This window comes from Phyllostomus hastatus, unplaced genomic scaffold (assembly GCF_019186645.2).
Source record: "Phyllostomus hastatus isolate PE091 unplaced genomic scaffold, TTU_PhHast_1.1 phas_scaffold_317, whole genome shotgun sequence".
In the NCBI taxonomy this organism is placed as follows: domain Eukaryota; kingdom Metazoa; phylum Chordata; class Mammalia; order Chiroptera; family Phyllostomidae; genus Phyllostomus; species Phyllostomus hastatus.
In genome coordinates, this window is record NW_025334023.1 from 13216255 (window position 1) to 13240003 (window position 23749).

At 32.8% G+C, this 23749-nt stretch overlaps 1 protein-coding gene across 12 annotated transcripts in view; it reads right to left on the reverse strand.

Annotated features, from left to right (window-relative positions):
* PICALM (phosphatidylinositol binding clathrin assembly protein) overlaps positions 1-23749 on the reverse strand; it is a 122107-nt gene that overhangs the window by 16427 nt on the left and 81931 nt on the right. For 2 of the 12 annotated variants that reach the window (XM_045817881.1, XM_045817888.1), the window contains exons 12-19: positions 21301-21404; positions 15944-16093; positions 7821-7928; positions 5782-5913; positions 5653-5683; positions 5377-5476; positions 2609-2632; positions 1080-1139 (exon numbers count right to left, since the gene is read on the reverse strand). In XM_045817881.1, coding sequence (XP_045673837.1) covers positions 1080-1139; positions 2609-2632; positions 5377-5476; positions 5653-5683; positions 5782-5913; positions 7821-7928; positions 15944-16093; positions 21301-21404 — 709 coding nt within the window. The remainder of the gene's footprint in view (positions 1-1079; positions 1140-2608; positions 2633-5376; positions 5477-5652; positions 5684-5781; positions 5914-7820; positions 7929-15943; positions 16094-21300; positions 21405-23749) is intronic. The other 10 variants (XM_045817883.1, XM_045817882.1, XM_045817886.1 and 7 more) reach the window with 10 other exon arrangements.

Here is a 23749-nt window from a genome sequence, read left to right on the forward strand (position 1 = left end):
CCTCACTTCCCATCTCTCAATAAAATAAATAAATAAATAATCAGAAGAAGAAAAGGGGGAGGAGGAGGATGAGGAAGAAGAGGCTTAAATTTATACACAAAGAGGTAAGTTCATTCTTTACTAACTGAAAACAGAATCTCAATTGACCATGTCTTGCTTTAAAAACCACTACTCCATGGTAAAAAGTAACACAATCACTGACAAAATTTAGCACACATAGACTACTATATTATTTTGGTTAAAATGCAATATAAAATCTTATCTTTCTATGTGTTCTATTTAACCTTTCAAGTAGACTCTTATTTGTTGATAGTCACTTTATTGCTTCAGTTATTTGTGTAGATTCCTTTCTTTTGTAATGACCACCAACCAAAAGCTGTGAAACTTCTTCATGTATAGGAAAAGAGCTACTTCCACAAGATGTAAGTGAACAAGTAACACAGGAGCCACTTTAGCAATACAAAGGGATGTGGTGCTGTCTCCCATCAGCAAGAGTTCCTCAAACACGTACAAAAGGTTGAAGCCACTACCTCCATTTCTATCTAAGTGGGTCTATATATGAAGAGAGTTGAGTGTAAGGCTGTTTAGAATGTGGCCAGCTTAAAGGTTATTAGGCAGTTTGTACTGCACCAACCACTGTCATAGGAAAATTTCTCTGCCTTTACTAGACTAAATTGATCTTTATACAATTCAAAAACTGTTGATTCCTAACCCTTCCCCTACAGTATTAAGGTTATTTAAGACCTCACTGGCATTAATGTAAGGCCACAGCAACAAATATTTGAAGCTAATAATATCTGAGTTTGTAATGAAGTATTAAATGCCTAGCAAAGTTATGACAGAAAAATAAGTCAAGTAATACTGTGAACATTAATAATGATATCTGTTGTATAATGACTATTCTAGAAATACTTAGAAAACCAATGAATGCTGTGGCACATACAAGATTCTATGTTAGGCACTAAGGGTATGAGTGGCAATAAGTTCTTTTTGCAGTTAAATGTGTAATAACTTATTACAAAGCACATGAAATATGAATCAACCTATTTTCAAAAACCTATGTGTACAAAAATACTTACAATTCCATATCCTATCATGCCTGTTGGTGTAGTAGCAGGATAGGCCATTACAGGGGGTGCCTGAAATAGTGAAAGAAAAAATAAACAAGGGAGTATAACTCCTGTATGTCAACTGAGGTCAAGGAATTAATAGCTGTAGTTCTACTAAAAAAATTGCTAAGACAGCCATGATTAAATGTGATACTTGTGATCATTAATAACTGTGTCAATTTGTCAGCTATAATTTTAAAAAAATGTGTCAATGCTCAATGGAAAAAGGTGCCCTGCAATTAGCAGAAAAGTAGAGTGATTAGAAAGAAAAAACACCCTTTAACTTACTTCAACAGTGATCTAAGATTTCAATGGGATTTCGCAGCCTTAAAAATCTTCAGATTTTAAGCAATATCCATAGTTCTAAATTTTAAAGTCTATTGACTATCACAAAAAAATGGTTACCCAGAAAGTGATATTACTGAATGTTTTCCTAGACACTTCAGTTTTTAAGCAAAGAAAAAAATTTCAAAACCCCAAATCAATTAATAATTTGATCTTCCAAAAAAATTAGTTTCTAAGGACCTCATTCACTTTTTTCAAAGAACCCCAAAGATTTCAAACCACTACTGAGTATGATTACTTCTATAATGCACACGTTCTTACATAAAGTATGTATATTAGCACTCCTTCTTATTTATTCCATAAATGATTTAAACTATCTTCTACAAAGCAGCAAACTGAAAGAGTAATGAATTTTTAAATCTGTTTATGCTTTAATGCTTAAAAGAGTCACCTACCACTAAGATGTGTTTAAGTTTCCCGCCTCCTGCTACTTTAACTCATACTCTATAAATACATATTTTAGATGTATTTGCTGTCTTAACAACATTCCCTGTCTATGTTACTTTATAATAAAAACTAAAACTGAACACAGGTTGTGGAAGACCAATAACACTGCTGAAACATTTTTAAAAAGACCAAAAAACAAACCAAAAACAAAACCAAACAAAAAACCAAACAAACAAAAAAACCCTTGAAAATATATGGCAATTTGAACAAATGCATGAAGAAGGTAAATGAAGCGCAACTAAAGTAAATAGTTAAAAGTTTAGTATTTGGATGAGCATGTAGGACTTATTGGTCTCTACCTACTTAAAAACTGAGAGCTGCAAGAGCAGCAGACACACTGCCAAGTACAGCAGAAGCCTGTAAGATTTCATGCAGTTGTTATTTTCTACATTACCACAATCAACATTTCCCTTCATTCAGAAGTCATCAAGTGCATAGTGGCAGCACAGATACACACACAGACACCCAGCCATCTGGCAGCAAATGGCAGAATATTAAGCAAGAAAAAAAAATTTTATTTTTCATGCCATCATCAGAATTAATTCTGCAACACACCCATGAAATCAGTAGATGCTTGGGAGAATTTTGGCACATTGAAAATTTGAATGTGAAAACAAGTAATAGCTGAAAGGTTATGAGATTCTGCTATAGCAGTGGTTAATAGCATGCCAATTTATTGCAAAAAAGGCTAGTTTTTGGTCACTTACGTATTGTGGAAAATGCATGCCATTCTGTTTTTCCCAGGGAGAACAATTACATAATGCAATAACACTGGATTAGAACAAGTACTTACACAACAGAAAATACACAGAGAGCATTTTAGTTCACATGTACATTCACTAACTACCTAAAATCTCTTGTATTTCCAGTATCTAGAGGAAGAACATCTACACTAAAACACTATCAAGGTTGACAAGGGAAACTTAGTCTTTGACATTATCCCCTTGCATACATAATAGTTCATTGATTACAAGTGTCATTAAAAGATAAAATCTATTAGTAGTGTCAACAGTACAAAATTCAGTGCATCCCATCAACAAGGCTGCATCATGTAATATCTACTACAGGAAAAAAAGCAAACATAATTAAAAGAATTTGTAGTATAACATCATTATACATTTTAATAAAATACCAAAGAATTTGTTTTAAATTAAAAAATATTTAAAAACCTTGACAGTGTTTAAAGATTAATAAAAAGGTTAGAAATGTAAAGAAATGTCATAAGCAGCAGTTTACCTAAGTAGTGAATCATCTCACCAGCCCTAAATGTTAGTCATTAAAAAGAAATACTATAAAATGCACACAAATATTTTAACAAAAGTTTAAGAGATGATACACATCATCATATATAACACAGCACCATAAATATTGCTCTCATCAACTTACATACAAATTTTAGGTGGTTAGGTGCCTATTACATTCCAGTAGTCAATCTTAGGTAAAATGCTAGCTACAAATTCCTAATATTTCATACACATTAATACTAATTCATACAAAATAAGAAAAAATTCATTGTATCTTTCTTATATGTTATCAATGTATAATTCACACCTGAGGCTATAAAACCCACTACCTAACCCTCCTACCATTCCCTAATCAGTGAGGTGTGCTACAGTGGGGGAACACTGGATTCAGAATCAGAGGAATGTTATTTCAATTTGAATCTGCTTTCTGGTTGCGCGGCACCTGGAAAAAAATCAAGAAACTTCATCCTTATAACTGGGATGATACCTACTCAAACACCTTCAAGAGTGTACCATTTACAGACTAGAGATAGTGCCTGGGTGTGTATAAAAAGTAAACTAATTGCAAGGTTTTATTATTAGTGATGGTACCAACCACTGTTAGTGAAAAATTACTGCTTAAAAAGGTGGCTAAATCAATATTATGTTCTATTTATGGAGATTGAAGCTACCAGGACTTTTTAGATAATGTCCCACAAAATTTTAACAGCACACTATTTTATGATTAACCTAAGGAAAACAGGGCAATACCCTGGAAGGTATTTAGCAATGAGCAACTGTTACAAGGATAATGGGGATCTCTAATAACAACAAGAAGGCTGCAGTGTGTAGCTTGTGTTGTTAAAACACTGTTATTAGCACACTGTTACAAGAAAGTATGTTTCAAATTTTTCCATAAGAAGGACATGGTCTTCTCTGACCCAGCAAGACATTGGGATGGTAAAACAGCAGCTGGCCAAGATTAGAGGAGTACAACCACGAAGGAACATTGGAATAATTACAACTCTGTGTAATTAAAAACAGTTAATAGAACTTCAGTACAATGCTAACTAATTATTTAGCATATATAATTAATCCCTATTCTTCATAGATTCTGTATTTGCAAATTCACCTACACACTAAAATTTATTTGTAATCAGAAAATCCATGCTTATAATGCTTTTGAGGTTATTTATGGACATATGTGGAGTGATGAACAATTTGTCTCCCTATGCATTTGTTCCCAGCTTAGGCTGAATAAAGTGAGCGTCTGCCTTTTTTCAGCTGTAACAGGAAGATGACCAAAGGATGGGGAAGCGAGCAGTAGTAAGAAGCAAGAAGCTTTGGCTCTGTGGCCATTGGACAGAACCAGAATCTCAACTCTGGTACCTATTACTGGGGTGGCCTCAGACAAGTCACTTTAATACCTCTAAACCTCGTTTTCTCTTTTGTAAAATAAAAAATACATAATTTACCAGAAGTTTTTTAAAAAGTTATGATTATAACCTAGGTAACATGCGTGTTTACACACATTTATACCCACACACAGTTGATTTGCTGCAGTTATGTTCTTCAATTCACACTAACAGTGAATAAGTAAAACACTGAACCACTGTTGGGGAATGTGTGTGTGTGTGAACCTAGCAATGGTTCAATGTTCGGTGACTTGAAGAACATTTAAGTGTAGCAAATGAAGAGAATCAACTGTACAAATTATATGACAATATTAATAAAAGCCAAGCGGCTATAGTTTCTTTACCAATGGTGAGATCAGAAAAAAATTAAGTATGTTATTTCCTAGATAAATGAATAATACATCTGAAGCCAGTGGCAAAGAAGAGTAGTGATTAAGAATATATGACTACCTAGTATCTAAAAATCTACCATATCTCTTAAAAATTCTGTAATCTTGGACATAAATACCTAAATTTGTGTCTCCATTTCCTCATCTGTAAAATGGGAACAATAATATTTGCTACCATTTAAGGCTAATTTGAAGATTATATAAAATAAAACCATATTATTTATTAGAATATGCCTGACACAAGTAACCTTTAAACTAATTGTAGCTACTAAAATGTACCTAAAAATATAGTGAATTAAGCCTCCTTAAAAGAACGACAGATTACTTACATTTCTAAAACTCAATAATGACAATCTTTTCAGTTATGCCTATTGCTTTAAAAACATTTTTATGTTACACATTTACCTAGACTATTCATGTTAGTATATCATAAGCTCTTTCGACTCACCATTGTTGCAGCATTCCAAGCAGTTGTTGGTGCAACTTTTGGTTGCCAGTTAGATCCTCCAGTTAGCTTCTTTTCACCTGGCTGGCTCCAATTTACATCACTTTAAATAAATATAAGTAAGCATAGTAAATGTCTGTTATTATAAAGTTTCTTTACTATATTATTTAGACTGAAAACAGAGCAGTTAAGATGCAGACATCTCTACACACACTTTCCAGAAGAAAGCCAAATCCACCTCTAAGCAGCACATGGGAAGAAATACAAATAAAAACTCACTTCTTAGTGGTTCCATTTCCAATGCCAAGATCTAGGGCAGGAAGAAAATAAAGCAGTTAAAAAACTAGATTTTTTTCAAAATAAAACAACTTATTTTGAAGAAGAATAGAGGATCCAAAGAGTACTTACTGCCTACAAGGTTGGCTAAGGATGAATCCAGGTCATCAGATACTAATTTGTTAGGTGGAAGTTTGGCAGCAGGAAGACTCTGGTTCTGAGAGGCCACTGTTGGTTTGAGGAGTCCACCTAGTTCATCAAAGCCTTAAAGTTACAAACAGATGAAATAGGACTTGTAAGGAACTTTACGGTGCTACAGCTTTCTAAAGGAGGTCTCTGCCTTTTCTCCTTGTTTGGTAATTTACTGGAGAGGTCCTCCAAAATTTGGTAGTAAATATACTCTTAAGTTGAAAAAGAAGAAATTCACCACTGAAGTGAACTGACTGAGAAGGCTGTATATATTTGCTTTGACCAAGTAAGTTGCCTTATGATAAAATTACATTAAGGTTAAAGGGGATGAAGAAAGAAGCACTCAGGTAAACTATTCTTATTCCAAAGTTGTAAAAGAGAAAGGAATGAAATGTAATTCTACCCGTGACACCCAACAAAATTTTCTTAAGACTCACATATACCTGAAGCAATACAGGTGAAAAATACACCTCTGGAAACTTTGAGGAAAGTTTCTACTAAGTAATATTTTGCCTGGCTGGTGTATCTCAGTGGATTGAGCATGGGCTATGAACCAAAGGATCGCTAGTTCGATTCCCAGTCAGGGCACCTGCCTGGGTTGCAGGCCAGATCCCAAATGGGGGATGTGTGAGAGGCAACCACACACTGATGTTTCTCTCCCTCTCTTTCTCCTTCCCTTCTCCTCTCTCTAAAATAAATAAATAAATAAAATCTTTAAAAAAAGGAACATTAAAAAAAAAAAGAAATATTATTTTGACCTTTTCATACTCTTCAAAGTGGTGAATGTAAAGTGTATATAAAATAGTATATGAAAGCAAGTCAAAATTAACTATCAAATAATCTCTTTGGTTCTGTTTAAAATCAGCTAAACTAAATTATACATTAGAAATTGCTAAATAATGTCCCAATTCCATAAAACCATGTAGTAAACTGGGATGCTGCTTAGAAATTAAAAAAGAATAAAATCCCTTATGGTTCTCTACCAAAGGGAAGACAGAAGGTGAGATAATCCAATCAAACAAACCCCTAAAGGACCGAACGGCATAATCTAGGGATGCCAGAGAATTTGAAAAAGTCATTAAAAATGGTGGTTTACAAAATGTAAACAATTGGTCTATATTTTCTTTATCCCCTTTCCCAGCAAAATTAACTCAAAAGGAAAAAATCAAGTGCATCAAAAAACCATAATTATAAGCCTACTAGTGTACAGAAAAAGAAAATGCTTAGTCCACACATATTCTATATCAGCTCGCTTTATTTTTTAATGACAACTAATTGTATATTATAAAATTAAGAATATCTCAATATATTTCCTTAAATGGCTTGACTTTAAGTAGTAACCAAAATCAAAGGCCATCCCATGGAAAGAAGAGAATTGTCAATTTAATAGAAATGCTTAATTTTTATAAACTTCCAAAAAACAAGATGTTAAATGGAAATAAGTAGAAACCTGGCTCTATGATTTAAAGTTCTTGGAAGACAAATGAACAAGCACACTATAGTAAGAATCATCCTCAAAACAATACAAAGCCCCTATACCCACAGTTCTGATATTTAATACATTCTAGCTGTTTATAAATGGACTATACAAGTCAAAGTATGACAGATTTTACTTTCCTAGTTTTCAAAAAGCCAATTTCCTTTCAGTAAAGGTAAAAATTGTAATGAATAAAAGGCCTAACAATCTACACACAGCCACTATCAATTTAGTTCTCTAATCTGAGCAAAATCTCTTCTTCGCCCCTCTCATTCAGCTCTGGGAGAAAACAAAATCTTTCCAGAGTAAAAAATGCCACAAAGAAAGAGAAAGTTAATTTTAATAGCCCCTTGATGTTCTCATCTAGTGTTTGGGAGAGGAGGCATAACTTCTTTGGTTAGTGAAATTTAATCTATTTATATATGCTAAAAGGAGTATCATCTATCCTTACACAGAACCTAAATTAGAACAGTATAGTAATGTTAATAAAACAATTTTTTCTTACCCCCAGAATCTATAATAACGTTGGTAGATTTATTTCCAAACACAGATTCAAAGTCAACATTAAGGCCAGCTGAAGGATGGGGCTGTGCAACTGGGGAAGGAGTAAATCCTAAGAAAAAACAAAATGCAAAGAGCTCAATTCTTTAATAAGTCTACATATACATCTCTTTAATAATGATAATTAGAATGGAAAAAGCAATATATTCCCAACAACAAAAACAAAGCCAACCCTCAAAACGTTTCCTATACCACCACCTTTTTGTGGTAATTACATGACCCATAACAAAAATTTCACTGACAAAGAAAACAAAAACAGAAGACCAACTGAGGTTGAACTAAGTAGTATCTTTCGTTACAGGAAAAAGCAATTCTTATTTTTTTACCTTAATGTTGTATATTGGTGATCTTTAAAAAAAAATGAACACATCTAAAATATACACAGTGTGAGGGTTTTTTGGGGAATGACATAAGTGGTCTATGTTGCTTTAAAAATAGATGAATCCATTTAATACCTCTAAGTCTTTTTCCTTCTACCAATTCACCTTCCATATTTCTCTCTTTCCTTCCTTCAGTGATTAATAAAAAGTTATATGGTTACATTAATTTCAGATGTGACAAGATTCTGAAAGTTACAGCCCACTAATCCTTACATTCTCCTTGTATCATGGTGCCTGTGGAATATCAAAGCCCACCCCCCACCCCAACAAACCAGACCATTTTGAACTCCAACTTCAACCTATTATTTCCAGCATTGGGGCTGACAAATATACCATCAAACATGCTAATTTACTTAACTCTAGTCTAAAATATCAGAACATAATAAATAGCAACCCTTATTCTTTCTTGTCTGTTTTATACTGATGCTAGTGGTATGAAGTCAACAAACACCCAGCTCATGAAACCAGACTACACTGAGGTAACAAATATAAGGTTTTCAATCGTGTAAGGTTGTATTTTTGTGAGATGAGGTTCTGAATTTCCAGGAGCTAAGAAGAATTAAAAAATCTAAATTTTAAGTCTAAAATTATTACGATTCTCACATGGCTCGGGGAGCTTTCAAATCGCCGAGTATATGCCCAAATAGAGAATAGTCTAGCAAAGATCACAAAGAAGGAATTCTTTCACTTTGTTAATAAAGGCTGTAATAAATGGCTCCTAAGTTTTCTTCCATCTCTAAATTCTATGAACCCAGAATGCAAAAAAGGAAGAAGGGAGGAAGGGAGGGAGGAAGGAAGGAAGGAAGGGAGGGAGGGAGAAATAGAGAGAGAAAGGAAAGAAAGAAAATCTGATATTAGACTAACAACTGTATCAGTAAGGAGAAGTTAATATAGGCTCTCTTTCTTCCTCTTCCAACTGCTGAAGGACTTTCAGTCTATCAGAATCTCACTTTGAATTCTTAATGTATACCACACCAAGATATAAAGAAGTATAATATAATGTTGTAACAAAAAATTGGTCTTAAAAAAACAAAATAATAAAAAGTAGGACAAGATTTTGTGAAAAGTCCAAAAAAGTCCTCAGAGACAGGGGCCAGAAAGCAATGACTTATTATTAACAATGACTCACACAATCTAGTACGCATCAATAACACTACTTTAAAAGTAGCATTTCATATCATAGCGTGAATATTCTGAATGGCACAAACTTTAAAAAGAATGTACAAATAAGATCTTATTTCCTTATGTACTTAACCCTTAAAATACTCTTAACTCAAAGACATCAGTCATACAATGAGAGCACAAATACTATCAAAATACAAAATAATACATAAATCTGACCATTAGTCAAAAGGTTCCTAAAATTATACAGACTTGACAATTTAGCAGCATTTTAAACTGCACAAGCTGTTTAAAAATTACACCATTGGTTTACTGGTTCTTTTCCTTACAAAAACAATCAATATATCTACTCAAGAAAGACAAAAAATCTATCATGCTAAATTATGTGTCCACGCTATCATTACAGTGTGAGAAGCATATAAATTGTTCTTTAAATCATTCTGGAAACAATATTGGCTATAATGTCACTGAGCATTAGAAGACACATGGAACAATAATTTATAACTAGGACAGTAAGCATATCAAATTCCTATTTTTCTTCTGCTATTCTGTCCTGACTTTCTAGAATTTGGTTGATAATTAGACATAAGCCTATCTTTTACAATAACACAAAAACAACTTTATTACTTTCTGTAAAGAGAGGCGCTATCTTCTAAGGTTCCCAGGAGGACCAATCTGTGAAATTACATTATCACCTAAAAGTATAAAAGGTTTGGAAGTATACAAGTAATTCAAAGCTAGTAGCTCAAACTTAAAAAGGCTCTACATAGACAGAGAAAACACGTAAACATGAAATTTTAAATAAACCATAATAGCTGATTCACAACCATGGAAGCAAGCAACATACTTTCAAAGTAACAGTTTTTTAAGTAATTAATAAATGCTGATAACACACACACCTTAAAGGTAAGAGTTCTGCATTATAATTTCAATGCCCATCCATTATCAACTTACTGGCCCTCTGTCCCTGGATCATTTTTTGGAATACTGTCAAGGGTTGTCAACCTTTAATTTTTAAAAGTTACAAAATTAGTATTACCATTACAAAAGGAAATTTTAGAGACCAAAAAAAAAAAAAAAGGTGAACAGACTCTTTGAGTTAAGGTCCACTTTAAGAAATAGTCACTACGTTGAACTGCCTACACTTTCACTTCACTAAGGCCTAGTGAAAACTGTCACTAACCAACACTACTTCATAGATGAACATTTAGAAACCACTGCCCTTCAGGGCAAATTGCAAGAGGATGATAATATATTAACAGAAAGGTACAAGCTGAATAAGCTTTGGGGACAGTAAGATATTTCAAACACCTTTAAGAAAAATTAGCTGGATTGTTAATGGATTTTGGTGGTAGTTCCCTGATAAATGACAACTTGTACATTTTTCTGAAAGGAACTGCTACTATTTATTAATTTCTATTAAACACCATGCAAAGGCTTTACAGACATGGTATTAAACCTCATAATAACCCTATGATAGTTATTATTCTTATTTTACAGATTAGGGAACTAAGAGATTATAAAATTTACCCAAGGAATCAAGAATTATACCCTGCCCTGGCTGGTGTGGCTCAGTGGATTGAGCATGGACCTGAGAACCAAAGGGTCACCGGTTTGATTCCCAGTCAGGGCATATGCCTGGGTTGTGGGCCAGGTCCCTGGTGTGGGGTGCACAAGAGGCAACCACATGTTGATGTTTCTCTCCCTCTCTTTCTCTCTCCCTTCCTCTCTCTTTCTAAAAATAAATATATAAAATCTTTAAAAAAAAGGCTTAAGCCCCAATTTGTTTGATTATAGAATCTATTAGGGGTTTTCAGTTTATCCTAAGTAATTCATCTTATATAAACCAGTAGGTAAAAAAATTAATTATTATCTTAGCTACAGAAATTAATCATATCTATTCATTAGGACTATTCAAGTTTTAGGAACTTCTTGAGCTTTTAACAGAAAATGTTGGCCAAAAAAGTAAACAACCCTTGGCAATTTTAAAATTTAAAAGCAATGCAAAAACAATCAGTGCTCAAAACTGTACCTGATGATTAAATAATAATTTAGGTAAAAAGTATATTCCAAAAACAAAATAATCTGCATACACAAGATAGTTTTTAAGAATAGTTTTAATGATAATCCTATGTGCCAGGGATAGTGCTGGATGTTATAGAGTCAGATAGATAAACCTCAAAGCAATCCTACAAGACGTTACTATCCCAATTTTCATAGGTTTAGAAAGGTTAAAAGCTTGGGTTAAGCCACACACAGGTTAGGGAGTAGAACTGGAATCCAAACCAAATTTACTTCATTCCAAACAAATTCTTTCCATCTAATGCTCTCATATATTCAATTTTAAGTACTTTTAACCACATCCAATTCTTACTGCCAGTCAACAAAAATCTCAGTTCTTCAGTTATGTCAAACTTACTTTTTAATAGTAAGTAGGTAATCAACTCCTATGTACAAACACACACAAAAAACCAGCTGGATTTCAATGTTTTAATGCTACTGCATTGGCCTTAAATATATTCGGAAAGACAGAGATAATATCAAATTGGCCACACTTCTCTGGGAACTGCATGCCATTTCTATGCCCTTTGCATAGTGCTGGAAAAGCATGTTTCTGTCCAGCAGAATCTCCATAATAGCTGTACAACAACTTAAGTCAAAGTTATCTACTGTTCTATCATTACACCTATCCAAACAGCTTTAGATTCCATTAAGTCTATAACATTAAAATGTTACAAACTTTTCTGAGAATTTTTAAAGTTTTGAGTATAAATGAAAGTAACTGAAAGATGACAGGTATCCATTCACAATACAATAATGAGTTTAATCAAGGAAACAAAATTCAGCAACTATTGATCTGTTCTTTAAAATCAAGTATTTTTCCTTACAAATATTTTAAAAATTCATTTTAAGAAAAACAATAAAAGGAAATTCCTCTTGCATTAATGGATAAATTTTAGAGATACCATTACATACTCTCAAATATAAAGCAGCTATAGTAGAAGGGCCACGGCATATAAGGATAGTATTAGGATAAGCCTGAGTATCAGAAAAACAATCTGACAAGGTGCCTTGGTTTGGTGGAGTATAGTGGGCGTGAATACTGTAAATAGTTTGTGCTCAGACACCTCTGCCTGGAGGGGGCGGGTGCAGGAGGTAGATCCTCCCAAGACTCACTGTGCAGATCTTCTCTTTATTTACCTGAAACTGAAGGGAGCCCAGGTCTGGGAGTGAGGGTGGGGTATTCTGGGCCACAGGATGCTAGTTGCTTTAGGGGTACCCATGCCTCTGTCCTCCCTCACCTGGAATCAGTGTTACTGCATCTGATCAAACTTCTCCAGAAATAAAATAAGAATAATTCTTTAAAAAAAAAAGATTCTAACAAGATATATAGGTGGGGGGGGGGGGGGTGGCGGTGGAGCACAGTTAAAAGTAAAATGGAGTAACTGAAAACAAACAAAAACCCAGGGGAGTCCAGGTACTTGGCATTTTCAAATGAAAACTTACTAAAAAGAGCACTTAAGTCTTCATTATGAGTACTATATTTAAAATACATATTATATTCATAACACATTTTTCAAAATAACCAAAACTGTATCTGCTTAGATTAAAAAAAATGAAGCAGTTGGCTTTTTAGCTAATATTAATCTGTTGTCTAATGTCTTATTTTACATATGAGGAAGCAGGTCTAGGCAAGGTTACAGGCATGGCATAGCCAGAACTACCACCCATTGCCCCTGACTTACATATAATTCAGAGCTCTTGTAACTTTAATGAGGACAAGCTACCCAATACACTCAGCATCGCATCATGAGATCAATGTCCTCCTCTAACAGGGCTTGTGGAGGCTACATAACCTCTGATTTTATGGGTTGTTCTTAATCCTACAAAGCAGTGGTTGGCAAACTATAGGCTTGGCCTATTTTTGTAAGACCCTGTGAGATAAAAAGTTTTTACATTTTAAAAGGGTTGTTAAAATGAAAGAAAGGAAAGAAAACAAAATGAGAGACAAGAAAAATGTACAATCAAGATTTTATGTATCCTGTAAACATGCAAGTATTTACTATCTGGGTCTTTACACATGAAGTGTGCTGACCACTGTTCCAGAGCACAACTAGCCAGTAGAACTTTCTAATAATAGAAATGTTCTATAAATCTCTTGTGTACAATATGGTAGTGGCTAGTCACATGTGCCACTGAGCAATGAAAAATGTGGCTAGTACAATTGATGAAGTCAAGTTTTAATTTTATTTAAAATTTAGTTGTTTTAAATGACAGTGTGTGGGCAGTGGCTAAACAGGTGATGCAGCTCTAGGAATGGCACACCTTGGGTGGTCCTTTCATGCTTTTACTACTGAGTAAGAAACTACTGGAATTTTTATTACTCAACTTCTTAGAAACTTAACTTGGGTTGTAAGCCTTCTTATTTAAAAAGTCTCATCTATAGAGGCATCAGCAAACTACAGCTGCATGTCTTTGTAAATAAAGTTTTGGAACACAGCCATGTTCTTATGTTTATGTATTTTCTGTGGCTGCTTTCAAGGCTATAATGTCAAAGTTGAGTAGTTGCAACAGAGACTATGTGGCTCACAAGCCAAAAATATTTACAATCTGACCTTTTAGGAATGAGTTTGCTGACCCCTATTCTAGACTAATGCTTAATGACTGACATGTTTGATTTTTAATTTCCCTTTTTGTACTCATTTTCATTAAAAAATGAGTATTTAACAAGTTTTTTTCTCTATTGACAAAAATCAGCATATGTAGGTTTTTCTAGTATACTTTCATTTGTGCTATTTGCTCTCAGAAAGAGAATATAAAGACTTAAATGGAAGTCTGTACTTTCTTAAGTGAAAAGAACTTTACAGGGCAAAGTTGCAAGTCTGCTGCTTCAGGCTTTGCTCCCAATAACCGGGCTATCTCAGTTGATTTAACTTTTCTGGGACTCAGGTGATTCATCATAAAATGGTAGTAATACTCTACCAGCATGAGTGTTGAGCTGGAAGTCTTTGAAAACTGAATCACCAGTTTTATTATTTTGATTTTCAAATGCACCTGCTCACCTTGGCTATAAAAGGCCATTAATTTTACTAATCTGCTTTGGTTTTTGGTCTTCTTCGTCTCAACCCATAGCTCTTTAACTTAAGAAACATTAGGAAAATGACATTTCCAATATACATTCCTCTGGTTACAGACCTTCCTTGAAGAGCCAAAATAATTCTATCACTCTCATATAATGGCTTTTATTTTTTTATTCTGCTTCTGTTTGAATGTGAAATAGCCAGGACCTTTAGCTTAAAGTTGCTGCCTACCATTCTGTCCCTCTTCAGTGCATACAGATGTGAGAGCCTGAAGCCCATGCACTGTTCTAACCTAAAACAGGAAATAACATATGGCCCAAAGTGAAGACATTTGTTCCTATCTCCAAATTAAGAAAACTGACTAAAAAGCCATGAGCAGCCATATTTACTAAACATATACTAGTTCATACATAGTAAATAAAAAGAAAATATAAACTTGTAAGAAATTTAAAAAAAACCTCCAAGGATAACTCTAGTAACCTCTCACTATCAAGCAAATAAAGGACTCTATTTGACAAATTTTCTAAAAAATAACAAAATGTGAAATTTAGTTTCAACTACTTTTTATACAATTCTTAATGTATTACAGTGACACAAAGGAATTATCGTAATCCATAATTACACTTTGGAGCTATCAGACTAGTTATATACAACTAGAGTACCTGCCTTAGAATGTTCTTAAATTTCCAACTATTGCCTTCTTAGTCACCTCCCTTCCTCCTTCTCAGATATATCTAACAGAATAATCAGAGTGTGGCCACATGCTCTATATCTCAGGGTTACATTGATGACTTTCTGCATGGTGCTTTAATCAAAGATTTAAATTTGTGTCACCTTAAGTAATTATGTTGATTTTTATAAAAGCAGTTTCACCATCTTTTAAGGGAGGTTTAGCATCATTTTAGCAGGATTCAAAAAACATTTGTTTCATATATACTTAAAAATGTACTCTTCTTGAGTAATCCTGGTGTGAAATTTACTGCAATTAAAGGTTATTCAGTCAAAAAGGGGAAAAAATTATGACAGCTACTAGTATAACCACCCTGAAAGCTACTATTATAAGCACTCTCTCCCACAAATACAAAGGAAAAATATAAGCACACATAAATGTGTAAGTTTAAGGAATGTTATTCTTCACCCAACTCTCCTAATAACCAGCTCTTGTAACTAATAAACAGGATGCAGCATGTGATGCTAGACAGCCTGAGAATTGCAATATAATATGATAGATAACAAAACACTAAATTTAAAGTCCAACTTCAAAGGAAATTTCCTTTCCTAAAACCTCGCATTAAATGAAATTAGGAATATTTGTGTTAATTAAAAAACCTTCACTACATTATTGCTATCCAGTTATTTTAAAACTTGATATTAAAATCCAAAGTAATTATTTCAGTGCTTTAAAAAATAATGAATGGATACGTTAAAAAAATCCTTAGGCAGTATAAACATTAATTGGAAAGAAAGGTTAAATGGTACATTACCAACAAACATTTCATGAGTAGGTGTCCTAGTAGTAAAAGTGGATACATCTGAAGAAATGGGAAGGTGAACATCACCACTACTTTTTGTGAGGAAAGGATTTAAGCTTGGAATGGCATCATCAACAGCATCTACAGTAGCAGAGAAAGGATCTGTGTAGTCCAGTGCATTACAGCAAAATGAAGAAAGGAAGTAAATTAATTAGTATTGTAATTAGTCAAAAGATGCAAAGTGAAAAGTAGTAGCTATATTATTGTTTATTAATCTTAAATGCAAAAATACCTAATCAACAAGAAGGAGAACTGCATTTAACATATTTTAAAGTGAATTCTCAGGAAAAAAAAAAAAACATTAATAGTAGCACACTAAGGACAGATCTGCTTTCCCGCATTAAGAAGCCATAGCATCAGGTAGTTAAAAAAGAGTAATAAACAAAATGCTTCTGTAAAACAGCCATCCACCTCAACCTATTTTCCAGCCCTAGATGGGAATATATTGGCTTTGGTGGCACAGCTATGTTTACTCAAAAAGCTGGTAACTCTTGTATAGGTTCAGAGGTAGAAAATAAGAAAATAAAGATGAAGAAAAGATCTAATGATGGGGAAAGGGATTTTAGAAAATTAAGAACAAAGGCCATTTGGTAGACTGAACAGCTTTAAAGGCCGAGCTAAGAGTTTTAAAGACTCAGCTTTAAAATTTTGTTGAAGAAATAACAAAAGTATTATTCCCTACTAGAATGTTAGCATATATACACACGATTACCAAATTCTACACATAAAATTGTTTTAGAATCCAGTATTTAATGCACCTATATCTCATTCAAGATAATCGTCATTCTAATGATTGAAAACCATGCATTCTACCTTACGTACATGGAGAGAGGAAAATACAGAGTAGCAAAAACATAGTGTCAGAATTTTTTCTCTTGTAAACACAATAAAAAGTGAAAAGACAACAACCCGTTGTCTACTCTAATTTGTGGCCTTACTGAATACCATGGTACCTTCACAGTATCAAGCACTATATTTTACTCTAAAACTGTGTGATGGAACAATAAGAAGGCAGCAATGGCCTAAGACCAGTCATTCACTATGACACAGGCATACTTTCTTTAAAGTCAATAAATTCAAGGCATGTGTACACAAATCCCACATATGTTTACAAAAGAAAAATATAAAGGGAATATTGAGGTGACTGACTTAAATATAATCTTTTAAAAACATTAATAAAAATATTTAAAAAAACATTAATATTTGTATCATGTAAGGCACTTTCTAGGAATTAAGCATTAATATGGAACATCAATTGACAGCCAAAAGTAAAGTCCTACAAAGGTATCAAAACTCTTGCGTGTACTATTCAAACTCAAATGAATCATGTTTTAATATCTTTCCCCCTCCACTCTTCAATAAATGGAACAATGAGGAAAAAGAATCAGAAAAAAATAATTCAGAAATAAAAAGTTGAAAATAGGCATGTTAGATTTTCCATATTAAATAAAATTATAATGATCGATCACTCTCTTGTAGAAGAGCTGCATTAAGTTTAGAGTTGATCAGTTTGGATCAAAGTCCTGTTTTTAAATATGCAATAGTGGCATGGAGTTTTAAAGTACATTACATTTTGTTGGACCATGAGCAACAAAGAACACCTCTCTAGTTTTCCATGCAATAGAAGCCACGTGAGAAGTCATTAAAAAAAAAAAAGACATACTTTTCTCCAACAGATCCACTGGTTTATGAGAAAATATGTGTTTGGGAAAGGTCACTAGTTATCTGCTGTTCTACTGATTGATAGTGTTTTACCCATGTGCATAATAATATCAATCATTTTTTATTATTCAAAACATCCTAGAGAAGAATATACAAGTGCATATATATTGAAGTCAGTAAGACTACAAGAAAAACCAGCTTTTAAACTACTTGACAGAATACTACAGGTACTCTAGATAATGTTAATGTAGGAATGGACACTGTACTATAAATAATAAAAACATTCATTAAAACAAAAATATCATGTCCTAGCTATTCCAACTTAAACTTCACTCACTAGACCAGCAACTTTACTCTAAATTCCTTAAACTTTTTAAAATTACATTTTCCATTATTTTTATCATTATTAATTTGGAAGTTTAATTTTGTTACACTAGAGGCATAGAAAAATAATTCAAAAAGTAAAAAAAGACATTAAAATAGAACCAGTCCAGTCATAGTCTAGTCTTTACACACAGAAAATTGAGTTTTTTTTTCAAAAAACATTACATTTCATGCCAGCTGAGAGTAAAGCAAATTAAACTTCAGAATGGAAAATTCTTTTTGGCCTGAATTAAATTTTAAAATCCTGCTTAAAATATACAACAGTGTACTAAGTTGATAATACTGTATATTTTTAGATCTGTTTTAAATGTTTTCAAAGCAATGAAAACTTAAATTGTCTCAGATATTTGTATTCAATACCAAGTGCTTGTTTAGACCCCAGACCATTTCTTGAAAAATCAAAGGCTCATTAATAACATAATGAGAGGAACAGGAAGGCTTGTGTTCTCTCTTTTCGACAGAATCTTAAATGCCTTTCACATAAACATACAAACCTTACTTCCCTTTAACTCTGTATCACTAACCTATCTGTGACTGGGAATATACATCATCTCTGTGGTGCTTATGGTAAGAACTAAATTAAATTTCTAATCTGTTAACATCCATTTTTAGCAAATGAAAAGCAAGAGAAGCACAGAATAATATAATCATCAAAAATAAATATCTGTTTTGGCACTATAAAAGCAGCACAAGGTAAAATGTTACGTATTTCAAATGTAAAGGTAAATGGTTAATTTCAAAATCTTTTAAAATGTATCATTATAATCAAAGCATTTTACTGTAAGATTTATTTATTTATCTCAGTCTAACTTTAATCTTAACAATAAAGTAAAAAAAATCTTAATTTGAATTGCATGGAAATGAACAATCCACTACGTTAAAAAAGCAGTCAAAATTTTTGCTTAAAATTCTCTTCAACTATCCAATATGCAAAACCCAAAACTCTGAAATTATCACCAACTCAGAAGCCAAATATCTTTATGTGGAAGTCAAGGCAAGATTTAATTTTTCACCTAGAAGGGTAACTTAGTTGGTTAAAGTGTTGTCGTCCTAATATCTCAAGGTTGTGGGTTTGATTCCCCTGCCAGGGCATATACAAGAATCAATGAATTAATGTATAAATAACTAGAACAAAAAAAATCAATGTTTCTCTCTCTTTCCCTTCTTCTCTCTTGAAAATCAATCAATAAAAAAATGTTCATTAAAAACATTTAATTCTTCTTAAATTGAGGAGTCCATAGTAAAGATCACTGTCCTTTCCTCATTTATAATAAGCTTTTCTGCCTCTGTACTTGCTCCCACTGTACCTGATTAATATTTTTAACACTTTTAACAGTCTCACTTGTACACAGCAAGCCTAATGTTAAAATACGGGGAAATTTTTGACAAAAATTGTACACAAGGCAAAATAACAAAGAAAAAAGAAAAAGAAAACATAATTAAATGTATTCCAACATATTGTATCCACACATAGACTGCTATGGAATATTTCTCATAATAGGACACAGAACAATTCTTAGAGGCTGAAATTACTTAAAATTATTCTCCTATGGTAACAGTATACTTGCCTTCCTATATGAACTTAAAATAATTCCAAACAGTTAATATTCCAAATAGTTAAATTCTTTAACTTGTTATAAAAATTAATTTTATATGATGTCCAGACAAAATTTCAGTGTTAAGTTTTTTAATGCTGTATTAGTTGTCATTAGCCTTCTGTAAAATTTTTCATCATAAGAAAAACAACTTTTCAAACTTAATTTAGAAAGACTACTCTTTTAAAAGGAAGCAAGGTGAAACTGCTTAAATGACTGTGCTACTTCTACTGCCCGTTTCTAAAGCAATTTACAATAAGCAAAAAATAAGCAAGTTGTGGCAGATGAAAAATACTAAAACTAGGGCTTATTATTAGAACATTAAGAAACTCCATTCCTAACCTGAAATAGCTCTCTGTACTCCATTCAAATAAATAACTGTAAAACATTTGACTTTAAACTAACTTATAATTTCTAGAAACTACTGCTCCCAGATCTTAAGCTTTAGCTAAATTAAACTTGCCTTCAGAGACCACTAGTTTTTAATTAAGTTATGGCTCACAAAATTATTCTAAACATCTATTATTTTAGTGTTTTACTATTCCTATTTCCTGACCTAAATTATGAACCAGAAATAACCTGTCTAAAAAAAAAGAAAATGCCCATTCATTCAACAAATATTTCCAACTACCTATTATAAATCAGACTTTGGGGGTACAGTACTGAGTAAAATATTTAAAAATTTCTGCCTTCACAGAGATTATGTTCTACTATATAAAATAGAGCCTTAAGAAGTAATTATAAAAAAAAAAAACAAAAAAACCCCTCATCTTTGTTATGAGTTAAGCCAATCACAATTCAGATTTTACATATGAGCCACATATAAATTTTAAGGTAGCTTGCCATTCATTTGCTACAGTTCTCTAGACAGAGTCCTTTCTCAGAATCTCCTTACCTTCCTAAATAATTTTTGAGTGTTTATAAAATACTACTTTCATATATACAAACAAATAGAAGCACCAAAACCAACCAAAGGAAATTATCTGAAAACAGGCAAGACTATCTAAGCAAGACTGCTTAAAAATCAACATGGACAAAGCAGGCTTACTCCTTCAAAGATGCCAAGATCATGGTCATGACATGGTCACCTCCAGATCAAGCAACTACTGAAGGGCAGAGAACATTCCTGTTAATACTAGGGGAAAACCTGTGAATACCAAAATCTTATAGATCTGAATTAAATCATCATTTTAAATACAAGTACTATAAAGTCTGTTATGACATTCCTGATCAGAACATAGTTCATTCATTGCCTGGTAATATCCCATGAGTTTTATTATAACTTTATCATATACTTACATCAGATGAGTTTTCCCCCCTCCAAGTAAACGTTTTTTCTATACCAAGAGTGAAATGACTATTATTCAATTTTCTGATTACAGAGTAGAAATTCAACACTGAAAGAATAATTTTATGCTTATACATTTGGTCTTTCATTTCACCTTCATTAAACCCCATTTCACAATTTAAATGAAGACAAATTCTAAAATTACATTTATAAATAAATGAAAATGTCTTTAAAAGGGCAAACTGATTCACTACCATTTTAATATTTTCTAAGTTCTCGTGTACCAGGCATAATCAAAACTACATAGGTAAGTAAAATACCACAGAATAAGGAGGGCAGATGCCAATGCAACATACAAAGCAGAATTCATTAATGCTTACCTCCCCATGTACTCGCTACCTGAGAAGCAGTTGACATAGGAAGTACAGATGGGTGAAAAGTTGGCTGTTGCAAATCAAGCAAATCATTTGGTAGCTTTGATGTGCTGTAAAGATATTTTGATTTAATTATTTGATAAGCTTTCCTACATTAGCCACTCCCTTCTCCCACCCCAATAAATAAGAACATTAAAAAGAAAACTAAGAGAAAACCCCAATAATGTAAATCTCAATAGGAGGACAAGTTTCAGCAAGGTAACAATGGCATATCCCTCATACAACAGCGTATTTCTAAGGAGGCCTAGAAAAATATTCAAATACCATATCTTCTGTTTACATAGGATTCAAATAATAATAATAATCCTTCAGGGAAGGATCAATTAACTTCCCCACTAAACTACCAATTTCCTTATTGAAATGAACCCAAATAACATGATTCAGAAATATGAAACATCATGGCAATTTTAAAATTATTTAAGAAAATTTGCTTCCTCACTTTTAATTTTTTAAGAACTTCAACTGCATTTGCAACACCAATACCCCTACAAAGTAAATCTCATCTCTAGTTCTTCATAATCTAAATAACATATCAATAATTTAGGAAAAAAGTCACGCATGCATACATGACATAAAATTATAACAGAGCTACCCATTACACAATTCCAGGGGGACTGCTTATATGATACACCTTTTACCACAAGACTTTTCTGCAATTAAGGAATAACTTAAAAACAAACAAAACAAAACACCAAAAACCTAGAGATGCCATGAATTGAAGCATTATGTATAGCACAGCATAGATCACTTTTAAGTTACACTAAAAACTGTTTCAAACACCTGTCTTCTAGATATTAAAAAAAATACTTTTATCATTAGATCAGTAAATATATAAATACATTTAGAATATGTAATAAGTATTCTGTAATAGGCTGTAAGATTTGCCTTCAATTACTATTAAAAAGTGTCTCATCTAACACTTGTTTCATCCTTATTTGACATTCTTTGCCATTCATCTCCCCTCCCCACGTGGAAAATTTGACACTCAATGTCATTTCTTGGGGATTAAGAAAAGCAACATACAAAAAACAAAATGAAAAAATAAAGCTGAAAGAAAAACATGTAACTAAATTCACCAAAAATCGACTAAGACTTTAGGGAGCAGGGAGCAGTTGAATTAATGAAAGTTACATTAAGCTGTGACAGAAGTCAGTAGGTAGGAGAGAAGACCTGTTGAGGATGAGCTAATAAAATAAACAGTAACAACAATAAAAATCAAAGATAAGCCAACAAAAAACCCCTCATCACTCTCTACGGTGCATTTACCATGTGCCAAACACTGTGCTAAATCCTATCTGGAGCCTGTTGGAAATGAAAAGTCTTGGTCCTCAGAAATCACCCTCCAGATGATTCTGATGATTGTTAAAGATTGGGAAGCCCTGATCTACACCATACATTATCTTATTTGGAAACTGAGATTAAAAAAAAAATTAAGAAATAACAGAACCAGGATTTGAACCACAACCTGACAACCACATTTCTACTTTAAACCACTGTGAGATAAAAGACAGGGAAAATTTGAAAAAGCCAATTATTCTAATTTGCCTGGAAATATTATATTTCCACTGTTAAAAAGCCACTTAAATTAAGCAACAAGATTAGTGACATTGGTCTGGTGGGCTTCAATAGAAATCTGGCAACTAAACCCTTACTGTGTTCCAGATTACTGAGTTTAACACCATGGAATAGACATGAAAGACATTTAATATGTAATCTATGGATATTTTGAAATACATACCATACCCATTATCCATATATATATGCATTTCCAAGAGTTATTAATTTTTATACAATGAAATGTTTGCCAAGAGATAACTCATTACATTCCAATTACCATATTTTGACATGTATAATGTGTGCTTTTTGCCCAAATTACTGAGGGAAAAATAAGGATGCACATTATACATAGGTACTACTAATTCCTTACCTATATAAATGTTTTTGATTCTTTTATTTATGCTTATGTATTAAAAGTGTTACTCTAGAAAGAAGTAACAAAATCTGTATGTTCAAAAGTAAATGCTAAAATGCCTTTCTAAAACAAACAAACAAAAACCAAGCTTCTCAATATAAATAAAAAATAGTTGAATTAGAAAAATTAAAACAAAAGATTTTTTTTCTGGAAGTTTGGGCCAAAAACGTGGGTGCACATTCTACACGGAAGCGCATTACACACAGCAAAATATGGTAATATAAATTTGGGCCAGCCATCTTCCATTTCCTAAACAGTCAACATACAAACTCTTATCACTTTTGCATTCAGTTTATTATACCTCTACCTCCATTTATCACCACCTCCTTTGTGATTTATGATGACAAATGATAAAGCAAACTATATCTGGTAAGTTCTGCAAAATTTCTATTGAAAGTCTTCAAACCTAAATATTCAAGGAAA